This window comes from Tyto alba, unplaced genomic scaffold, assembly GCF_018691265.1.
Source record: "Tyto alba isolate M040663 unplaced genomic scaffold, T.alba_DEE_v4.0 Super-Scaffold_42, whole genome shotgun sequence".
In the NCBI taxonomy this organism is placed as follows: Eukaryota; Metazoa; Chordata; class Aves; order Strigiformes; family Tytonidae; genus Tyto; species Tyto alba.
In genome coordinates, this window is record NW_024881318.1 from 23,556,760 (window position 1) to 23,577,021 (window position 20,262).

General features: G+C 42.4%; 2 protein-coding genes across 3 annotated transcripts in view; both read left to right on the plus strand.

The window, feature by feature from the left end:
• The window catches only part of MAP3K1 (mitogen-activated protein kinase kinase kinase 1), a 61,423-nt gene extending 57,655 nt beyond the window's left edge, over positions 1-3,768 (plus strand). For both annotated transcript variants that reach the window (XM_033009063.2, XM_042804551.1), the window contains exon 20: positions 148-3,768. In XM_033009063.2, the coding sequence (XP_032864954.1) occupies positions 148-297 (150 nt within the window). In that variant the 3' untranslated portion in view covers positions 298-3,768. The remainder of the gene's footprint in view (positions 1-147) is intronic.
• Positions 3,769-6,348: 2,580 nt separating this feature from the next.
• Positions 6,349-14,406, plus strand: SETD9 (SET domain containing 9). Its single transcript, XM_042804870.1, has 6 exons — positions 6,349-6,470; positions 7,285-7,649; positions 9,372-9,495; positions 10,662-10,777; positions 11,964-12,069; positions 14,036-14,406. Exons 1-6 carry the CDS (start codon positions 6,385-6,387, stop codon positions 14,121-14,123), a joined length of 885 nt encoding a protein of 294 aa, XP_042660804.1. The 5' UTR covers positions 6,349-6,384; the 3' UTR covers positions 14,124-14,406.
• Positions 14,407-20,262: the final 5,856 nt, after the last annotated feature.

Here is a 20,262-nt window from a genome sequence, read left to right on the forward strand (position 1 = left end):
AAACTGCCGGAGGAAATATGTTAAGTGGAGAAAAGCCCATAAACACAAGTCTTCAGCTGAAAATGATCAGCTTGTGGAAGTTTTTTGGGGTAGGAGAGGGACCTTAAGAATCACTGACTTCTAAAAAGTTATTTTCCTTTTGTTCAGATTGCTAGTGCAACTACTGCTCCATCAATCCCTACACATCTGTCTCCTGGCTTGAAAGATGTGACTCTTCGGTGTTTAGAACTTCAACCTCAGGACAGACCCCCATCAAGGGAGCTGCTGAAACACCCGGTCTTCCGTACTACATGGTAGCTACTTATGAATAAGGCTGTTATACTGAAGAAGATGCTACTGAATATACAATATCTCTCTTGCAGTGCAGTTAAGCACAGCAAATTATATTATTCTGCTGGCCTTAACAATAGATACATCAAGAACTTAAGGCCAGTGGAGGACCCTACCCAAGTATGTGATTGACAAATCGAAATCTTTACCTAAGCTCAGTATGCAACATTTCACAACTTGTGCAGAGATTTGTAAACTGTGCCTTTTCAGACATTTGGCTCTATGTGAACACAAAAGCATTTTTCCTTAAATCTGCATGATTATTTAGCAGATAAGTGATTTTTATTTTATTTGGAGCACTTTTTCAGCAATATTAGCAGCTGAGGGGCTCAGGATCTATTTTAATACAGCAATCACTGTTCCATTTGACATCATGTAGATTTAAGCAGAGGGTTCTCCAATCAGTCAATTTTCAGCACTGTTCAGCACTGACAGTTCTGTATCTGTCCCTTTTAATTTCACAAAGGTCTCTGAGTAACAAATGAGTAAAAACACTGATGGATACTTAAAAAAAAAAAAAATAGAAAAAAGAAAAACAAAAAACAAACAAAAAAAAAAAACCAAACCAAAACAAAGCATTTAGCCTTCCTTAAAGTTAAGAGCAGGCAGTTGTGGTTCACCATACATTTACTGCTGGCCATGTAATTTCTTTTGAAATGGAAGTTTGTTTTCATTGTATTTTTAACTTTCAGGGAAAGGTGATCTTTTAAAAATAGTCTTTAGAAAAAGATGCAAGCTGTGTCATGAAACATCTTGCTGACACAAGAGTTTTAAAAACAGATTTGCTGGAAATCTGGAAAAAAAATTCCATCTGCAATAAGGCGATGTTGAAGGCTCTGATACTATAGGTTATTTTTTAAAAACGAAACAGAAGAAACAAAGTTGTTCTGCATAAAACAACTTAGCCTGAATCATGCTAAAAGTTGTTGAGCCTTCTTTTCATATAGCAGTTTCTTCTGGGAAGTTGTGTAGAGAAGTTTCTTGTCACAAGCCCCAAACCCAGCTCCCATTAAAGTTTATGGGAGACTTTGTTCTGTACGTCAGTGGGAGTGGGTGCTATCTACAAGCAAGTCTCATTCTTTGTGTAACAAGAACTGAGGTCACGTTCTCTACTGATAATGAGTTTTACCTGCTGTTTTCCTTCTGCCGTACATCATCTATTTACTGTAGCCATTAGTGATAATTTAATCTGAAAATGTTAAAAATATTACCATAAGAAAGGTATTTATTTTAACAAGAAACAAACTTGGACTTGAAAAGCAAGATAAAGTAAAATGTGAAGTAAAGCTTCACCTGTAGTGCAAGACTTGTGTTTTTTAGCAGGTGTGTTTTTTTAAAAAAGAGGTTTTTAAAGTTATTTTAAAGGCAGGTTTTTAGATTCTGATGCATGTAATTCTGAAGGAAAATGGCAGCTTTTCTTTTGCTTTTTTAAATATGGGGATCTTTTTAAATAAAATACTGATTGTGTTTAATCCATTTGGAAAAAAAATACTGTTTATGTTTTAACTCTTCAGAAGCCAGTTGGATTGTTGGACTGAAATAGAATTGGTTATTTTCAAAGACTCAGGACAAACTAAATAAGCTATAGTACATTAAAAATGTACGATAAAAATTGGAAGTAAAACATCTTAAAGATAAGTTTACAGGAATGATAGTGCTCATACTAATAAAAAACAGCAGTGTCATTAGTTGTGAATGTTTTTCTTTTGGAAATTTTACATTCCTTTGTTTTGAAGATTGGCAGACTTTGAAGAGTTAAAAAGATAATACTGAAATGTGAAGTTTGGTAGCTCTAACTGTTTTGTACTTGACTTTTTTTTTTTTTTTACCACTTTAGAATTTCTCATTCTAATAAGATTGTTTCCAAGTCTTTTTTATGTGCAAGCTTTAAAGGATGCACTCTTGCCAATTCATGTACTGGAAGATCAGTTGTCAGATTAATACTGTTTCTGGCAGAAATGTAAACTGTATAAACTGATGAACCTCAGCTAATCAGTATTACTTTGTAGATCACCATGCCTACCACATTTCAAACTTAAACTGCCTCTAGGTGTCCAAATGCATTTGTCTGAGTTTGTTTGCGTGTCCCTCAGCTTGCTGGTAATTGTGGTGTTTTTAAAATGCAGATGTGATGTAATATTCTTATTTTCTTTGGATCAAAGCTGGACTGAAAATTGTATTGTGTAATTATTTTTTTGTGTCCTTAATGTTATTTGGTACTTAAGTTGTAAATAACGTCTACTGCTGTTTATTCCAGTTTCTACTACCTCAGGTGTCCTATAGAGTTTCTTCTACCAAAGTTCACTTTCACAATGAAATTATATTTGCTATGTGACTGATTCCTAAGACTTCCAGGGCTTAAGGGCTAACTTCTATTAGCACCTTACTGTGCAAACAAATTTTACAGAAATCTCTGGGTTAAGAAATTTGGCTTCATTGTATCCTTTGTTATTTTAAATATATCAAGATATTTTAATTAAAAGTTTTTACCCCATTGAACCAATTTTATATAGTATAATTTGTACCTATTTTGGTGGGTTTTGTCTTTATAGTAAATAAAAGTTTTTGAACAAATTTTGTCCTTTGCTCATTACAATGTAAACACTTCCCGTTTACTGATGTGAATAAAATATTTCTGGTGCACTTCACTGCTTATACAGAATTTCATATGCCATATCTGATATATCAAGACTTAGATTCTAATATTAAATGACACTATGAATGGGTATAGGCTGATATATCTTAAGTGTATCAATAAAGAATGCTTAGATAAAGGGCAGCAACAAACGCTAAATTGGTTTTTTTAATCAATAATAAAGGTAGGAACTTCCCTTACAACAGTGTTGTATCTATGAACCTTACTTGCTTATGCCTTTCAATCAAACATTAAACGTTTAAATCTTGCATTACTGCAAAGGTAACTTAATTGCTCAGTCAGGTGACTTGATTTCATTAAATCAGTTCTGGAGCCATTGAGGTATGTCTTGGAAATTAATCTGCTATTTTATGTTTTTAGTGAAATGATTCTGTTGCTTGTGATTTAAGCAGCAAACATAATCCTTAACTTATTCAGGCAACCTGAATGTGTTTTGCAAAGCTAGGGCTTGTTTCAGTTGCTTGTCGTTCTCCTGATTTTTTGATATTTTTGAAATGAATCCATTTTTTTATAGTTGAAAAATAAGTTTGTGTTCTGTAGCCTTTTTTGTGACTACTAAATTCTACATTTTGGAGGATCACTCTTTTTATAGTCTCCATTACTTATGTAGCTTTCTGGAAATAGAGATGAATATAGCAATTCACCAGCAAAAATTGTCAGCAGAAATCTTCAGATAAACTCTAATGCCTGATTTTTTAAAATCAGAAAAATGTACTAACTGAAATATCAAGACGGAAAATATATGCCGAGGATTAAATAAAAGATAAATTGAGTGCAATGCATCTATCTTTATTTGATTCACCATACAACTCCTGAATCTGACACTACTGTGTGGTATTTGTAATGTTGCAGTCTCCTTTTTAGGAACCAGGGATGGCAGAGACCACCTGTCCCCAGCAGTTGGCAGTAGATGTCAAAGACACCCTGCTTACAGAACCAAATGTCTTCATTTCCAAAGGGCATGTTCAGTTCTTCTGCAGGCAAATCGTGAGCTAAGCCCATTTTGATTTCTCTGGTGGGAATGATGTTACATTCAGCGTGCTATGTGGTGGTCATAGGTTGAAGTCTGGCAGTGTTTCATCTTTTCAAGTTCTCACTGAAAGGTAACGATTGCTTCCAGAACATGTTGGAGTGTCACATGGATCACGTTCTTCCTCTTCATCATCTGAGTGGGCAATTTCTACGTGTGGCTGTTCCAACCTGACTGCCCACTCTGACACTGTATTTCCCTTACTCACTTTCTCTCATTGCTTAGTCTTCCTTGCCCAGCTGAGTCACGAATGTGAGAGTCTTGCTTTTAAGAGCCACAACGTGCATATACTGTGGCAAACGTGCATGTTGTTTTCTTGTTACGGCACGCAGCTTCTGAAATACAGAATTTAAGTTGCAAATGGAGATCTCTCTTCCCTGTCATTGCAAAGAAAGTCCAGAAGATGGCAGGAAAGCATTTTGAGGTGGTCGCTGTGTGAATTCCTTTTATTTCCCTCAATTATTTCAGATTGCAACGTATCATCACTCAGTTCCTGTTCTCAGAAGAGATGTGCAAGGCCAACAATAGAATTAAAGTGAATATGGAGTAAATCAAGGGGCATTTTATAAACATTTGCAGGACTCTGAGACAATAAGTTAATTCTGCTTGTTTTATTGCTTTGGTGGGCCTGACTCACAAAAGCCCAAACTCTTGGTAAGAGTTCACGTCCAGACATTGGAGTGTAAGCCTTGACAGTGGTCTGAGGTTTGATTTCTCTGTTCACTCCAAAACAAATTCTCAAACACTAGCTCCACATGATTGTTTTTAAAACTAGTTTCCTAAGTAGGAAGAATACATGCTGTCATGTTCTGTCTCTTTTTCCCAGTAACATATGACTTCACTGGCAGATTTTAACTAAAACTGTGGATAAGGAACAGCATTCAAAGCTGTAAGTTTTATGACAGTAGGTACCCAAGCAGAGAAGGGAGAACAGTGGCCAAGGAGATAAGAACATTACCCTTAGCTTGATATCTCTTAACTTAATGATTTGTAAAGAATTATTTGGGGACCTGCGTTAGTTTTTTGAGGATCCATTTGCTGAGCGATTGTTTTCTTCACTAGATTTTTTGTTTGTTTTACAGACAATTGATGGTAAATATGACACCGAAAGAGCTTATGCCCCCACTCCACATGCACTCGAGTCGTAAATGCTTATGATTTGTAATACATCCCTTCTGTCTTGCTTGTTAGGTTTGTAGTAAATGCTGCAGACTGCCTCACCCCAGTAAGTGGGCTGCACCTTTCATGCTGCAGTAGCTTATGGTGCTACAAAGCACAACTCATGTCTCCTTGTCACCAGGGCCAAATACTAGTCAAAAGTGGGGACAAATGTAACAGGTTTCAGCTCTGGGATATTGGTCCACTCCTGTTATGACGTGGATCACCTGAGGCACTAACAGTCTGCAGTGTCACTAGAGGTGGGAACGGGGTAATTTTGGAAATGCGATCTGATTGGGATTGTTCCAGGATACAGAATCGTCGAGGAGGTGGGATTCAACCACTGCTTCTAGATAATGTTTAAATCTCCTTTTGGTATCAGATCTTGCCTTTTTGGATGTATTTACGTACAGAAGTATGCACACACGGGATGTGAGTTTTCTTTTCCAGTGACTCCAGCCCTCCCTTTTCTGGTGCAAATATACCATGCTTCTATCCTATTTGTGGTCTTCGTATGCTGACAGCCACGGAGGAACAGGGAGCCTCAGCTCCTCTCGAGCCCAGTTTCATCGATGAACAACACTGCAGTTGCATTAAACAGTTTCTCATGTTGCTTGTGAGCTGCCTCCTCTCCTTCGCTGTGTGAAGGCTGCTCCCTGCCCAGCTGTGGGACGTGTGGGACAGGTCACTCCATCCATTTTTCCTGGGGATCCTTCCCCAAGGTGTGACACGGTGGTGCCCCAGAGGCCTGGCGAGCCTGAGGAAGCCCCCTCTCGTCAGTCAGTTCTGAGGGATGATTTGTACTTTGTTTTATTTAAATATATAGGGTTTTTTCATTACCTATGTCAATGGTAACTTTAGAAATTAACTTTTCAAAAAAAGCAGAAAAAAAGGTTTGAAAAGTTTGGATGGCAACTGTGCCTTTATGTGTGTTAAGCACACAGCCATGTGCCATTTAGCTGGCATCTGCTACTTAAAAATACACGCTAATTATTCTCCCCACTGACGCCCGCCCTCAGCTGTGGGGTGTGGCAGGCTACGGCTCCCCGCGGGCGCGTCCCGCTGGTGACTGACCCCAGCCTCAGCCAATGGCAGCTCCGTACGCCAACACGTCCGCGCATCCGGAGCGGTGATTGGTTGGGCCGGCTGCGTGGGCGCGGCTCGAGAGGGGGCGGTGCCGAGGGCGGCCGTGACGGGGAGCGGCGCCGCCATGCTGCAGTCGCTGCGGCAGCGCTGGGACGCCTACAAGTACCGCTTCGTGCCCTGGCTGGCCCTCAACCTCCGCCGCCAGCGCAGGTGAGGCGGAGGGGCAGGGCCTGGGCTCCCCCGCGCAGCGGCACCGCCGCCTGGGGGGAGGCCGGGCCCGCCGGCGGGCTGAGGGGGTGGCGGCCGGTGCCGCTTGGCGGGCTCCCCTCCGGGTTTTTCGTCCTCGGGTAGCAGCTGGAGCTGGGTGAGAGCCCCTCTCTGGGGGCGAGGAGCTGCCGTGACCGAGACCCCGCTCTTCGCCTTCTCGGGGGTGGCCGGGGGCGCCGCAGGAGCTGGCTCGGGTTTTTCTCTGGGAGGTGGCTGCTCTGCTGAAGTGGTTCAGCCTCGTGTGTACCTTTGCTTCCGTAAAACTCTAACTTTTGGATACTTTAAAATGGTATTTAACGTTAAAACTAGACAATTTTCTTCCTTTTTTTTTTTTTTTTTTTTTTTTTTTTTCCGCTAAGGTGCGTTTTGCCCTTTTTAAAGTTAAAAGTAGTGCCTGAATTTAACTGAGTACAACATTGTTATAAGTAGCATAAACGAAGGTCTTCCATGTCAGCATATTTGTCCTCACCTCGTGTAAAGTGTAACGAACTATACATACATCTGTTAATAAACTTTGATAACCACATGTATTTGATTTTTGGTATGTTTATCACCAAGACCTCAGTGGGGTTTAACCTACTTGCCTTGCTGTAAATACACAGGTGATGGTTTTATATTAAGGAGAGGTATGAAATAACAGTCTTTAGAGTTTCAGTTTGTTTGAAACAACAGTGCCTGTAAATTGCTGCTGTAAAATGACTATTCTGTATTTTATTAAGGAAAAATGTAATTTTGAAACTTTTTTTTTTATTTACAGGACCCTCCGATATGTTCCTGAAAGCTCCCAAGACAAAATTATCTCTGATGAAGATGTCTTTGAAACACTACTGAAAATATTTAAAGCTCTGTTCACAAATGACTTCAGCAGGCAAGCACATATTTTGGACTTACTTCCAGAAATCAAGTGTAAATATCTGGAATTACTGACTGTTGAGCAGAAGCAATCAGAATTAAATTTGTGTAACCATCACAGTCAACATGTGTTTAGTCCAGAGGAAGTTCTGTTTAATACACTAGGGTTCACTATTAGTCGCAGCCAAAGCTCCCTGTTGTCTGCTGGAACTGGAGTGTTTGTTACCAAAGGTTTTGTACCAAAAGGGACGGTTGTGTCTATGTATCCTGGTAATGGAATGTTCTTTTTTTCTGATTAAGTTAGATGTGATTTCTAACCATCTAACCATATATAGAATGCTGAAGTTCTACACTAACTTCTATTGTGGGTTCTATTTCTGTCATTCCTTAACAAAATCACAAGTTATGGTGAATGAGGATATTTCTGTATAAAGTTACTAGAGTTCTTTAGGAAATAAGCAAAGCAATATGAGGCGTGTGTGTGTGTGTGTAATTTTTTTTTGTGAAAAAAACCTTAAGTACTCAGATTATGTTTTTTCAGCTGCTAGAAAAGTTCCAAGTTCTGTAAACACAACTGCATGGGAGTGATTTCAAGTAGGTGAAGAATACAGTTTAATTCTTTGGGGTTTTGCATAAGGGTCTGAAAAATTAAGTTTTGAGATTTCACAGATCAGCAGACAAGACTATGGACTTTTTCAAAGCATGAAAATACAAATTGGAGAATGAAAATAAAACTTTTACTTAGCAGAACTCTCTTCCATAAAGCATGTTTGGAAAATTGACCCTTCTCTGTTACTCCTCCTCGTTTCTTGGAACTGTATTTGCTTACATTTCTTAAAAAGATTTGTAGTTCTGTCAGTATGGACAGGTTTGGATTTGTTTCCGTTTCATCTGTCAACAGAATTGTCCCCTGCATGCCGTTTCTAGCTTGTGCCAGCATTGCAGGATTGGGACCGGCCCAAGCATTGGGCAGCAGACCGTATTTTGCCATGCCAAAGCAGGAGTGTCTGGCCATTGCCATTGACCAGTAAACTGACTGATTGTCAAATGGCAATCACAGGGATTGAGTCTGCAACTCTGCAGCTTGCTTCAAATTTCAGGCACTCACTAAGTGTGAGTATAGGCCCATTGAGAGTCTCCTTTAGCAGCTCATCTAGCAAAACGAGGATGAGCTGTTGAAATGTCTTCCTTTTTCAGGGGTGTGGAGGAGGCTGCAGGGCTGCTGTCTGGGGAAGGGAGTGGTGGGAGCAGATCAGTGCTCTCCTGCCTGTGGTCTGGCAGTGAGTGCAGCCCTCTGGTGGGGCCTTCTCCTAGCTCCTTGTGAGACTGCAGTGAGCCCTTCTGCTGAGGGCTGCTGAAGATGGGATGGGTGTGAGGGATGCAGGACTGCAATGTCATAAAAAAATTGCAAGCTGGTCTGCTGTCACTTGTCTATGCTTGGAACCCAGGGCAGGTTAAATCCTGTCCACAGATAACGGAAGGTGTCTGCTGAAATGATCTGTGGTTTGGCATTTTCCCTCTCCTGTACCAAACAAAACATCTGATCGGGGTGGTGGAGGGGGGTGTTTCGGGTTTTTCACTGTCTGTGTGTGCTTTTCAAAGAGTCCTGGCACAGTAGGAACAAAACAATATCTTCAGCTGCCCTTTCCTGAACAAATGTTGCTTGTTTTCCTCTCTGAAGCTGGCCAGCTGGCTGTGAAGCTTCATCTACCTCTCACCTGGATATTGGACACAGGCCTTCTCTTTAATGATTTCCTTCAATGGCTGGAATATCTCAGCTTATCTAGATTATTTTTTACGTACCACAAGGATGTGTCTAAAAGCTTGTCCACTTACAAGTGTTGATGTTGTTAACTGAGAGGGGAGTTCTTTGCTACCCCTTCTGTTGTCTCCTTTGAGTTTCTGTGGCGGGGGCGGACTGGGTGATACCGTAAGTCCATTCTGACAGTTAATTCATTTTTTCCTGAAATAATCATATCTGTCTTGCAACAGGTACAGTATACAGAAAGCATGAGCCCATCTTTTTCCAGTCCCTTGGCAATCCCTTTATTTTTAGATGCATAGATGGCATCCTCCTTGATGGGAACGATAAAGGACTATCAAGATCAGTGTACAGGTAAGCAGTCAGAAGAAATGGGGAATTGTCACTCAACTGATTTAAAACAGTGGTACTAATAGTCCCAGTTTCCTGTTGGCTTACCTAAATGGAGTTATATTTAAGTATTATCCACCTGTGTGTATCTTGTAATCCAGGCAACACAAGGGTAAGAGATGCTGGATGTGATCTGTTACGTACTTGTGTCTTCATCTGTAATGCCAGTGAGGTGCGTTTGGATGTACAGAGACTTTCCTGTAAAGAAAATAGTTTTAATAGCAGAAGGATGTATCATAAAAATTTTTAAACAATTCTGAGCTGTTACTCAAATCTGCTTAATGGATTAAAAAAAAAAAAAAGCTTCTATATGGACTTGCTAACACCTGAAGAGTGAATCTGGTAACTCAGGCTCTGGTCTACAGATGAGCAGCACTTAGGAAAGGAGCAGTAAGCCTTATAATAGTAGCAGTATTACCATCATCTCGTGTTGGAAGGGACCCATAAAGATCATTGAGTTCAGCCCCCTGCTCCTCACAGGACTACCCAAAACTAAAACCATACAACCAAGAGCGTCATCCAGATGGTCTTTGAACTCTGCCACACTTGGTGCTGTGACCGCTTCCCTGGGGAGCCTGTCCCATTGATCAAGCACCTCTCAGTGAGGAGCCTTTTCCTGATGTCCAGCCTGAACTGCCCCGACGCAGCTGGCCTGTACTGTTTTAACTTACCCTAAAACATAATTTGCAGCAATTTGTGTTTAGCTATTACATGAAAATAAAATTCATAACAAGCAAAATGATGTAAAATAATACTGAATTTGAATACTAATACCTACTGATACCAGATTTTAATTCTGGAAATGAGGTGAACAACATGTGTTGACGCTTCTGTAATGGCAATGTTTGATGTTCATTTCGGGAATCGTACATGGTGGTTTTGTGTGGGTTCTTCTGCCAGAGTCTGAAAGACAGCACACCACTAGTGGGAGGTTTAAATGTACTTTTTAAAGTATCATCAAGGTGTTGGTCTGCACACACACACCCCTACCCCAGGCTTGCCCTTTCTCCCAGGTGGCTTGGAGACCTGTGACTTTATCCAGCGACTGCGGCCATTTCTACAGGAGGAATTATGAATAACCCTTTGAGTGAAGGAGCAGTGATTCACGTTAATGCTGTTGGTCATTTCAGGTCTTGCATCAGGAGAGACCAACTTGGCCCATTTCAAATGAGTGATGAGAGCTGGCTCACAGCTACCCTGCAGAACCCACTGGCCATGGGACAGTATGTCAACAACTGCTCACATGGTAAGTCTCCAGGTAAATTTTCCAGGATTGAGTTTGTCTTTATGGATATAAATTATTTTGGAGGTGACACGGTCTATCTTATGGGATAAAGAGTTTCTGAGGCCTTTTGTGACAGCTGGGTATTAGAATCCTTCAGCACAGCAGTGCTTCAGATATCCATGTGCTTTTTTCACTGACTGCCCCTGTCTCCCCCCTGGTATGTAGAAAGAAAGACGCACATGCCAAAACATCAGGTGGTAGGAAAGGAAATCTAGCAAAGGACTGCTGGGCTGAGGCAGTACACAGTTTCAGATCAAGCTCCCCAGTGTGGTTCCAGCAGGCTTCATGATAACCATATGCACGGTTACATGTACAGTAGAATTCTGTCACTGCTCAGTTTGAACTATAATTTTTTTTTTACTTCCTTAGGTCTATGTGTAAAATCTAGGGACCTGTTGATCTGATCTAGCTATTGGACATGAAGAAGGGAACTATTTATCTATTCTGTTTCACACAGTATGTGTTGGTCTTGAGGTTTGGGGAAATAATTAACTCATGGGAATGGTTGTAAGTTACAGAAAGTTGAATTGCTACCATACCTAGCTTCTAAGTGGCTTTCAGAGCCTGAATTACACTAAAGATATGCTGCCTCCAGGTGGCATCCAGGTTGCTGGAGTAGGGAACCAGGTATTGACTGGCGCAGAGACAAAGGACTGTCCCATGAAACTGTTTCCTCCAGGTCCAGTGTCCATGTAAAGAAAATTCCCATATTCCTGCTGGACAGACGGTGATTTTCTCCCTGGCTGTATTTATGATGTATTTTGTCACCAGGAAGATTTTTTTTTTTCAAGTTTTTTTTTTTTTTTTTTTAATTGTAGAAGCAAATGTTGCATATTAACAACATTTAGCAATGCTGTAAGCTACCCCTGGTGCTATGCAAGTTGTGCCCCTCATATAAATGTTGATAACCATGTCATCCTGTTTAATGCTGTGAGGATGAGTTAAAGCTCTTCTAATTGGTTGTGTATATCTTGTGCAAATTCAAATTAGGATTTCAGAGGAGTGTAGTAGCTCCCTACAGAGACTTTCAGGCTTGATAAAGCATCTGGTACTTTTGCAGCAGTACATATGATATGTCTACATATCTCTAAACCCTACCTAAGATTTTCTTGGTATCATAGAGACTTTTTTTTTTCCTTATTTCTAGAAAAAGCAGCCAACGTGTGTTATCAGGAGTTTGATGTGCCGGGATCTTTTCCAGTAGAACTGAAACAGTATCTTCCAAACATCGTCTACAGCCATGACATAGAGAGGTTAGCAGCGAATCAAAGAGCTCATAGATTTGTATGATACAAAGCACTGTATGTGTAAAAAAGACAAGTGTGGTTGAAGAACAGTATTATTCCATATGAAGATGGGTTATACAAAAGTATGCACCTGTGTGGAAGAGTTAGCTTTTTGTTCCTTTTTCCACAACTTCACAAATGAGATCAGCGTATCTCTGAAGACATGTTTTTACAAGCAGTGGTTAGGCTGTAGTGTGATTCTTCAGAATCCGTAAAGCACTAGTTATATTTTGCTTGTATTACAGTACCGAGGCTTTTCGGTATGTATTTCAAATGTAGTTTGCAACCCTTAACCAATCAAAGCCCTTCTAAGATAGTTGAGATTTAGGCTTCTTACTTGCCTGTTCTCCATGTCTTCTGCTTATGTTAGAAATAAGCAGATCAATTTGCAAGAAGAAACCTAAAATTGATTTTATTGAGACAAGTGAAATAGTAGGCAGTGTAAAGGCATGTGACTTTTAGTTACGCTACACAATTACAACATCCTCATTATGACCTGAAAATCCACCTCTTTTAGAAATTAAAACAATTGGAAACCTTTCTCAGATTTTTATTTGGAAATGTGGGAAAAGTGACAATTAGTTGAATATGTACAGGGAGCAATATGGACAACAAGGATGGACAATATCTCTGAAGTGAGTGTCCTGTACCAAGAATAACTCTGAGGCTGGGAGAAAGTAAGTTGTAAGGTTGGTCCTGAATTTAACACACCAAAGAAATCGTGCTTCTGGTGCAGTTGCTACCTTCAGGAACCAAATAATCCTTCTGCATTCTCTAGATGAAAAGGATTTTGGAGCAAATCATCTAGACTTTTAATGTAGTTCTGGAGCTATTTTAAAAATCTGAAATTTGGTTGGAGAAAGTAGGGGTGCATATTGAAAAAATGGCTTTTCTGATTAAGCTTAGACTTTGTTGAAGCAAGATTAAAGATACACTTGTAATCTGCAGATAAATTAATAAATGCTAATAAGTGTTAAGACTGAACTTTCAGGAAGCCTGGATGCTGTGCTTGAAGTGTGAAAATGCAGTGAGCAGAGCTAAGCTATGAGACCATTTCAGGGAGAGGGAATTGTGCTCTCTTCATTTGGAATCTGTCCAAGAAAATACGGTCTTTCCATCATCAGTTCTTCCAGTGTACTGCCACTAGACTCAAGGTCCCATCTGTTTATAGCTGCTTGTTTTGATGCTGATATTTACAGTGCTGCCAACATAGGTAATCTGTTTTCTGAATCTTTTTTCTGTCTTGTGAAAGAGTTCTTAGTACTTGCTTTCCTTTTTGTTGTTGTTGGATTTGTTTCCAAATGGCCTCACGCTAAATTTCTCAGTCATGGGGACTGTTTGGGTTGATGCTGTTCTTCACTTTTATGTTCATCAGCATCAGAAGAACGGGCTCTCCTTCCTAGAATAGATACTTCAGCTTTAGGGTGTGGTCATTTACTTAAAAGAAGTTTATGGGGAGTGGGTTCCTAAATCTCTCTGTAAGAAAGCTGTTTGCCAGCCACCCATTTCATCTTGGGGTTTACGGAAAGTTCCCGCGGCGGCGGGTCTCTGGTGCAGTTCAGAGCTGTCTTTCTGGATGTTGTGTGGCCGAGAGTGGGCTTAGCCAACCTGGTGCCTGTGGAATGATTTCTGTTCCATGAACTTTGCTGTAGCTTCTCCTCCTGTCTGTGTGTGTGTCTCTTTCTGTGTCTTGACTAATTCTTTTCATTTCTGAATAATGCTGTGAGTGGAAACATCATTTGCATACCCACATAGGCTGTGCTTTTTTTTTGTTGGCTTTACTTAAATTTGCTATCTGTATTTCAGTGTTGTTTTTCCAGGCTCCCTGACCTGCATTATGCATATTACTCCCCAAACTAATCTAGACTGTAAAAATTCAAAGGGAAATGTAATTGTTCACGTCCACATGTTTTGCTTTTTGTTTTTTTTACAGCCACCTGAGGTGTGTAGTGCTTGTCGCTCTCAGAGACATCAAGCAAGGAGAAGAACTTTTTTCTAATTACTACACTGTTGTCAGCTGAATTCACAGATTGAAGACTGAAGAAATCTATCATTAAAATACTTACTTTGTGTGTACTTCAAGCTTTGTGAGGATTTTTGCATAACGGAGGGCTGTAGCTTTACCATTTAGAAAGCAAGCTGCAGGCTTGTATTTCCCTGAAAATACTCCACCTCTGATGCAGAGGTGAAGATTTAGCCATTTACGTCATCAGGTTCTTGGCTGTCTATTGTTGCTGATATTATTGCTTATTGATGTTCAGCTGCCCATACAATAGCTCATAAAATAAAAACCTAAGTTCTGGATGTGTCATTTAATCTTCTACTTTGCACAGTTGTCTATAGCTGTGGCTCGGTTTTAGTACTTTGCCATTCCGCTTCTTGTGCTTACAATGGACACCGTTTCCAAAAATGACTCCCTCTTGTGAACCATTCCTCGGATAATCCTCGTAGTTCATGGTAATTACTAGTTCTTGTACTGGTTTTCTTGGAGTTGGTCTTCCTTTTGGAAAGCATCTCAGTGTAGCCAGTTGTCCAAATCTTTTACGAAGCCAGCTTTGGAGCAGTGCTAGCACGTGTTTCAGAGGTGCCTGCATGGTGTGCTGGCATCAGGCGGCCGACTTGAGCTGCTGGGTTAGCTCTGCCTGACGTGGGGCAGGAGGAAAGACAGTATGTATCTTGAAGCCCTGTCCAACCCTAGCTTCAGTGGTTCGGTGAAAGTTTCCTGGGAACTTCCATAGCTTTTCTTCTCAGAGAGAACTTCATGTTGTAGTGTAGCTGGAGGAAATAATGCCATCCCAGTGTGTGGTGTATATTTTTTTTTTTTAATGAGTAACTGGCATAAACAGAGCCAGCCATTCCCACATTAATTCTTGCTGTCTGCAAACTGGCTTCAGAAAATAAACAAGCAACAGCTTGTCAGTCTTTCGGTCTGGCTAAACAGCTTGGGAAAGAGAAATCATCCAAGTATTTACTGCAGAAGTCCAAGCAAGCTTCCCAATGAATCTGTGGTTGGCGTAAGCTTGTGAGAAAGGAGGAGCTGGGGAAGTGTATGGTCTAATGAATCTGGTAGCGGTTGGGGCAGCCCGGGTGCCCTGCTTACCTGCGGGAGCATTTAGTCTCCTTTGTGGCATGCAAAGCTTTTTGGTGTCAGTGTTACTTGATCTTCTTCCAAGCCTGAGCCTTGTCTGTCATATTCATCTGGAAGTCTTCCTCAGCCAGAGGCGGCTGTTTTTTTCAGGAAGATTCATATAGCAGAGCTACGAGAGTGACATGTGGCTCGGCATGGGTTGTACAAGTTTTATGAAGATGCTGGGGATAACCTCTAGTGGCAGTCCTTGCGTCTGCACTGTGTGGTCGGAGCAGGCAGTGATCTCCAGCCTGCTGAAGAGGACGCTCACCCTCCGTCACTGGCTCGTTCGGGTCAGCTGCCCCGGCCGTGCTCCCTCCCAGCTCCCTGTGCACCTCCTCGCTGGCACAGCAGGGAAGCTGAAACGTCCCTAACTTAGGGTAGGAGCTACTTAACAACTTAAAACATCAGTGTGTTACCAACATGAGTCTCACAAAATCCAGACCACAGCACTGTACCAGCTACTAGAAAGAAAATTAACCCTATCCCAGCCACAACCAGGAGGCTGTCGCGCGGCAGGGGAGGATTGCAGTGCTGACGTGCGGGCTGCCTGTCACGAACGGTCCGAGGGGCAGGCTTCTCCTTGCTGGAATACTGAAACTGGACAGCCTGCTTCGGGGGCTGCTCGTACATGAGGGAAAGCAAGACCTGGCCTGCAGCTGGCAGCGGAAATTGATTTCTGTCTGCTGGTGGCTACAGAAAGCCAGGAAGTGGCAGGAGGAGGAGGAGGTACTGTCAGGTGGCACTTCTGAGCAAGAAACAGCACAGCGTGGGGCCCAGGAAGGAGAAGGGAAAATGGAAGAGTAGAAATAATGGTTCAGCAAAGTGCTACAGACTATGAAAGGGCTTCAGGTATATCAGACTTTTCCTTGTCATCTTTACATTCTCATCTCTTCATTAAGGGTGAAAGTCATTCTAATTCCCTGGGTGCCTGCCCCTTCATTGCCACCAAACTGACACCACCAGTGCCGGAGAGGAGGATGCATTCTCACATCATTTCAGATGTAACGTCCAACCTGGAGTGCAGTAGATGTGCAACTGAATTCTCTGTGCAATCTATGCTTTGCTAATAAATTGTTATTACACTAAGTACAATCTCTCTCTTGAAAGATTATTTGCCTGGGTGAACTCTGCCTCTATATGCCTGTACACTTAGTGGCAGAAGAAGGAACGGAAAATCAAACTAAAATTTAAGGTAGTTTCAGTTACTGACAGGCCGGATGCACAAAGTCCTTCTGCCAGATGCAGACCCACAGTCGGTATGTGTTGAAACACTGCCCTAACTCGGGAGAGAATCTGTATGTTTAAATCTGTTGCCAGCTGTGATGTGCTGGCTGGGACCCCCAGTGAGGACCACCAACTGCCTTGGTCCTCCTGGCCGGGAGGGAGCCAGCTCCCCCCGCGGGGCTGTGCTCTGTACTGGTAGCTAGAAGGGTGCTGGTAACACCCCAGCATTTCGGCTGCTGCTGAGCAGTGCTCGCACAGCACCAGGGCTGCCTGCAGCCCCCTGAGAGCAGGAAGGAGGTTGGAAGGGGCACAGGCAGGACGGCTGGCCCAAGGTGACCAGAGAGACACTCTGTATGATGTCATGCTCAGCAAGAGAGGCTAACAGGAAAGAGGTGGGAGGGGCTATTCATTATCAAGGTGTTTGTCTTCTGGACGAGCTGCTGTGCATACCGAGGCCCTGCCTCCCAGGCAGTGTCTGGACATCACCTGCTGATGGGAAATGGAGAATAATTTTGTTTTCCTTTGCTTCTGCATGAAGCCTTTGTTTTTGATTTATTAAACTGCCTTTATTTTGGCCCTGGAGTTCTTTTTCATCTTATTTTCTGCCCCCCCATCCAGCAGCTTGGTGTGCACCAGGTGTCCAGCCAGGGACAACCCACCACACCGACATAGGCGCAAAACCAGAACAGTGTGAGGAAAAATGGAAGGGAGTTTTAGGCTTATTTTTCCTGGATTTGTCTTAACTCCTTACCATGTGGTACATGTCCTGGCACAGCTAGTGGGGGTGCCCCCTGATTGCAGGCACAAAGTGCAGCTTGACAATTTACGGAGCGTTGGAAAGCTGGTAAGATTAGCAGGTTGGGCTGAATCCATGTGTCTCCTCAGCAGGAGCAGGAAGATGGAGCCCTTGACACGACGATGGATTTGGAAACGCTGAGGGCCAGCTGCTGCTGTTCTGATGGTGAAATCAGATTTTGGAATAAAGGAGATGGTTGCATCGTCACCCAGCTGGTCTCACCAGGCTCTTCTGAAGACAATCAGCCTGCAAGGCTCTGACTTTTGACTTCCTAACTCAGAAGGTGAACCTGCTGGTGACAGTAGACTGTAATTCCCCAGGAGACTAAGTTGTTAACTGGAATCCCTGTTGATTCGGCATGGCAGGAGAACATAGGTGCTTGAAAGATCAAGAGATGAGCTAACAAATTTTGCAGGGGTGCTGCAGACTCCCAGAAGAATAGAGAGCGAGCCCACAGCAGGAGAGGGACATGTCTGCTGGGGGAAGGAGCAGCAAGGGGTCAGCACAAGAATCAGAAGCTCACTTTAAAAAAGCAATTCTTAAGCTACGCTGTACTCAAGATTCTGAAGTATCACCAGGATGATTTAGAGCCGGTAGACATAAAATAGCTGGTGTCAGCCTTCCTGGTTAGCGCACTTGTGTTTGGAACTCCTGCCCGCACTGGGAGCCCGCCCTGAAGGGCAGCTCAGAGGCCACCTGTCCCACCCAGCTCCCTTCTCATCACCACCGTGTGGCCACGGAGAGCGTGACCAAGGCAAACCTCACCTCCCTGCTGTGGTGCTCCGGTTTGGAAGGACTGAGTTTGTCAGGCACTGAAAAAAACCACAATCTGTTAAACTACTGAAGGATATGTATTTGTGTATATATATTCATATGTGTGTGTGTATAGATCTTCGTACACATACACAGGTGTGTTTCCATACAAGTATGCATATATCTAAGTGGGACGGGTGTTGGGACTGCAGTTCCCCAGACAACTGCCACGGCACTCTGGTAGGAGGAGAGGGGGAAAGGTCTGTGCATAAATGCTACTGCTCATCCACTCCTCCTCCCTTGCTCTCAAAGCCACCATTCCTTCTTGGCCACTGCTCATCAGACCCTGCTAGGAGCTGATCTGACTTGCTAAACATGGTAACACCAGCCTAAACCCCAGGCTTTCTCGTTTGTTTTGTTTTCTGCTAGTGCAGTGAGCTGAAACAGCTGATAGAGGGTCCAGAGCAAGCAATCCAGCAAGAAGACCGTAGGTGGTGGCTGCAAGTTGCTAATTTGACCCGCTGGATCTTATGAAGCCGTGCTTTTAAGATGCTTTTATTTTGCATATAAAGGCGATGCTGTACTTACCTCACAGGTGTCCGTTGCCTGCTGGGCTGTTCTCCTCCCTAGCTGCGTGCTCCTTCCTCATGCTAAGCTCTGGAGCTCACCCGGTGACACAGAAAACCCAGTCAGTAACTGCAGCAGAAGGAAGGGACGTTCTTCTGCCAAGTTAATGATCCACATCAAATCTGCCTGCTGAGCGGGCGGACCAGTGCCAGCGCAAGGGCTGAGGGGCAGGTGGGGACAAGCGGCCCCACAGCAGGGCAGGAGGAGGCCCACAGCTTCAGCACAGTGTGAAGGCAGCGGGACAGCATGTTTCCGCTGGGGCACCCCAGCCTTCTCCCGAATCACAGGGCCAAGATTTGCTGGGAGCTCTAAATCACTTTTCCCTACAGAGCGTGAAGAGAAATCCAAGAACTAGCAAAAACTGCTTTAGCAAACTGATCTCTGGGATTTATTCTTCTAGCCTTTGCTGCCTTGCATTTTGTAGACAAAACAAGGACTTAGGCATGGAATAACCAAGCACCGTAGGGACTTCAGGGGCCACTTACCTTTTTAGTGGCAGAGGCAGATGTGTCCCGACACTACTTTAATGGAAATATAAGTAGTTAAAGTAACTACTGAGTTGGGGGGAGAGGTTTGCATTATATATATACATATACTAATTAAAACCATTTTTAAGATTCTAGCATCACAAGATCAACAATTACTTGCATCAGAATAGGAAGGGACTAAATTGGGTTAGTCATTATGATTTGTTCTAACAATGTTGATCCTTATGCTACAGAACAAGAAAAAGGGAGTGCAGCTTCTCACCAAAGAGTTTTGGATAGGTATCTTGTTTTCTGTCTTTTATCAACCATCACTGCAAAGACACTTGCATCTCTTCATCAGGGGAAGCAGAGCTCATTACATTACTTGGCAAATTTTAACTTTTGCTGTTCAGAATTGTATCAGCTTGCATTCCTATCTAATTAAAAAAAATAAATACTCATTTCTTTACCCTAAGGCTTTATTGTGCCAGCCATTGCAAAAACAAGCACACTGGGCCTAGGAAAGCACAGCACTAATTCTGGCCTTTGACAGAATTGGTATGTAAGGTCTTAGAAGTAATATGGTGCTTTTAATGGTCCAAGATTAGTGTTCATTTTCTTAAAGGAAAGGAAAATAAAAACAAAAAGCCTTTCAAATACTTTAACTTCAGCATTAGGGCCTGGGCTGGGTGCACGTGGTGGTTTTTGGCAGCAGGGGAGGGGTCTACAGTGGTGACCCTGTGAGAAGCTTCTCGAAGAGCAAATTTTTGTATTTACACCTGTAATCTATTTTGACATGGATTTAGGGATTTGGTCAAATTTTCTTACACTAGAAAACAGGAATGTGTTCCCCACAGCCAACTCTGCAGTTTGAATAGTAGGTTATACTGCTGCAATCTGTTACCCTGAAGCTGTGTTTAAGTCCCATCTAAGTTTTTGCTATACTTAAGCTATGTTTTAATGTTTGAGGAAAATCATTCCTTCCTATTACACCTGCATCTCTGCATGCTACATTTCTCACAATTCTCTAATTAACACTGAGTGGTAGCGTGCACTTTAGCAGTACTGGAGTTCTTAAAATGTGTTCAGAAGGACTGCAAAGTATTTCTGAAAATGAAGTAGCAGACATTGCGCAGATGCATGAAAAGCTTTACAAGTAAAGA

Excerpts from the sequence above, each read along its gene's own strand:
- SETD9 (XM_042804870.1), top strand. The coding sequence starts at position 6,385 with ATGCTGCAGTCGCTGCGGCAGCGCTGGGACGCCTACAAGTACCGCTTC. Across the intron at positions 9,496-10,661 it reads CTATCAAGATCAGTGTACAG|GTCTTGCATCAGGAGAGACC; the intron begins GTAAGCAGTCAG and ends TGGTCATTTCAG. Across the intron at positions 12,070-14,035 it reads TACAGCCATGACATAGAGAG|CCACCTGAGGTGTGTAGTGC; the intron begins GTTAGCAGCGAA and ends TTTTTTTTACAG.